At 38.6% G+C, this 2,960-nt stretch overlaps 1 protein-coding gene across 1 annotated transcript in view; it reads right to left on the reverse strand.

The window, feature by feature from the left end:
• The window catches only part of LOC141431483 (leucine-zipper-like transcriptional regulator 1), a 20,681-nt gene extending 18,748 nt beyond the window's left edge, over positions 1–1,933 (reverse strand). The window contains 1 exon segment of the mRNA XM_074092672.1: positions 1,881–1,933. Coding sequence (XP_073948773.1) covers positions 1,881–1,933 — 53 coding nt within the window.
• Positions 1,934–2,960: the final 1,027 nt, after the last annotated feature.

Consider the following 2,960-nt stretch of genomic DNA (forward strand, 5'->3'; position numbering starts at 1 on the left):
ATTTCATTCATTCTCCTTTTGTGTAATCAGTTATTTTTGTAGCTGTGTGTGTAATCATTCACTTCAATTCTCGTGGCACTACCTATATGAAGCGCATTTTACACGTCATAATAACCTAACCTAACCAACTTAGAACAGTTGAAAAGTTGTCATTTCAAAATAAAATAATTCAAAAACAGCTAAACCGATTCTTACCAAACAAAGTTAAGAACCACTGCAAAGAAACGCGCTTTTACGTATAAAAAACCGCATTGAAATCGGTCCACCCGTCTTAGAGCTACGATGCCACATACACATTGGCGTCAACCTTATAACACCCCTCTTTTTGCACCGGGGGTTAAAAAAAAGGACAGTGCGCCTGAGTGCCGAGCACTATTTACACACCCCCTGATAAAGATGACTCTGTTTTTGTACATACGTTTACGGAAAATTGGCATGGAAACCAAACACTGGTCCGTTTAAGGGTCTTTAGAAAAGAAAAGAGTAATTGATTTATTTGGTAACACCAAAAAAGTTTGTACATGAAATCTTAATCTAAAAATAACAGTAGTTAACAAAGCACCAAAATGGATGCGACTCAGCAAATGCCGATGTCTAAATTTCTTCAGTCATGGCGCTGGTTTTCAGGGCAACCAAGTATACAACAGAATAATTACAAAGCTAGACTAAACTAAACATGTGGAAAGAGATGTCACAGGTAAATTAGAAGCGCAACAAAATAGTAGCAACTAGGGATTATACAGATGAATCAGGGTTCCAACGTCACGCAACGTCATACAAAGTGCAAGATTTGCATGAATAAAGTGAATGAGTGCCTAAAACCCAGTGGGTGCCCGCGTCGGCTTATGTATTGTAAATTTGAAGGTCGATTAAATACTTTTTAATTTTAATTTTTACTTTACGCAGTACACCGTATCATACCATGTCCGTAATAGGAACGCTTCGGAAAAGGAATGTCGAGCGCATATGACACGCGACGGCGACGGTTGGTAGGAAACGTGCTAGTAGGCATAGTCTCATACTTTAAAATATATTTTTTCATCACACTTGCTCGTAAACAGTGTCGTAACATGCAGGCTACCTTGGTTGCAACCCCCAAATAAAACCCTCGACCTTAATGTGCTTGTCATGAACCCGTGGTCGGTAAAGATCATTGCCCGTACTAATTTCATGTCATGAAGCCAAGGTTGTAAATGAGTTGATACTGCATGGCGTGTAGCAGCGCGGCGCGCGCACGTCGGGCTACGTGGGGTGGGGTGGCGCGGAGCTGGTGCTGCCAAGAGCGTAGTCAGCGGTATCGGCAATTTTTGGAAAAATCTTAGTTTTTCTTTTACAAATATACAATTTTACTCGCAATGTGAGATGAAAAACATTGTATGTCGCACGGGCGGTACTAGAATTACGAACATCGCTCATTTAAGCCTCAGTCTTCGACTTCGGCTTCTAATAGACTCTCGTTCGTAATTTCCTTGTTTACCGCCTTAAGAACAAATGTACTATTCCCTGACACGTTGCTGTTACGGTAATGGTTACGATAGTAGAGGCGGAATTATCGAAGCACATGACATATATCTTAGATAACTAAAAGAAACTTAAGCTGTAAGTCTGTTCTGAACACATAAATATGACTCATGACTTTCCATGATCATGCGTTTATATTGAAAAATTGTCTGTTAACTTACAAGTAGTTTTGAATCTTATTTGTAGCACCATATCTACAATACGGACTGTACCGCGGTCAATAATATTTCCGGAAGATTTATATCATTCTAATGTTTGCCGACAATTTGAGAATGTACCCGGAAAAATCCCAGAGGCTTTCACTTGGTAAAAGCATTAATGGTCATAATACACTAGTGGTGTGACCTAAGACGTCTCACGCAGAGGACCGTAGGTTCGAACCTGGATTTGCATCTCTAAGTTTTTCAGGCATCTTTGCAGTGTAGCAAGATACGTAAGGATTTAGAATGTTACAAAATATCCCAATATTATCTAATTTGGCAAAGTACAAAGAGGATGAGCTCGATTTGCACTTGATTGTAAAATAACAGCACGTTTCACAGCGCTACTCGCAGCATGAGACAGTGCAAGGAGTGCATGACAATTATCCTCGTTATCGTCCAAACCCAGTCGAAGTTCGAAAAGTGTTATCATCAAATATCATTCAAATTCATCCAATATTTTTTTCTGGACAAAAATCTGAACCAAGGAAATCAGTTAAAGGAGTGTCACTTAACCGATCAAAAAACAACAGGTAGAAAGCCCTAGAAATCACGTTCAAAAAGCAAACTCGGTGTGACAACATAAGTTGGCATTTCTTACAACCTTTAACAGTACAGCAATAAGTTATAAAACTGATTAAATCGAAAGACTGCAACTGTCTTGCTTTGCTTTAGTCGTGAAATGACCCGGACTTTTGCATTTTATCAGATATGGTATCTTTTAGATTAAAACATTGGGTATAAATACAAACATTTAGTCTGATGAGCATTGTAGTAATTGCAGAAATAAATCAAAATGTCGTTCTACGGAAAGAAATTCAAGAAGGCCAAGTTCGACAAGGTGTTGGAACTTATGGACGCTATGGGTAAGAAGATAATTTAATATAACCCTCTGTCCGCGGCTTTGCTCAGGGACTATCAATGCTAGAAAGAAAGCTATAAGCTGTGCTGTTTTGCACGAATAATATGTAAACTATGCGACAAAATGTTGTACAATAAAAAAATCAAAAAATATATTTTTAGAGTACCTCCCATAGACGTAAAGTGGGGGTGATTTTTTTTTCTCATTCAATCTTGTAGTGTGGGGTATCGTCGGATAGGTCTTTTAAAACCAATTTGCGGGGGGTTGCGAAAACGATTTTTCAATTCAGTGATTTGTTTGCAAAATATTCAAATTTAAAGTGCCAATTTTCATTAAAATCGAAGGTCCCCCCTCCTCTAAAATCTTAACCGGTGGGT

The sequence above is a fragment of the Choristoneura fumiferana genome, chromosome 9 (genome assembly GCF_025370935.1).
Source record: "Choristoneura fumiferana chromosome 9, NRCan_CFum_1, whole genome shotgun sequence".
NCBI classification, from domain to species: Eukaryota; Metazoa; Arthropoda; class Insecta; order Lepidoptera; family Tortricidae; genus Choristoneura; species Choristoneura fumiferana.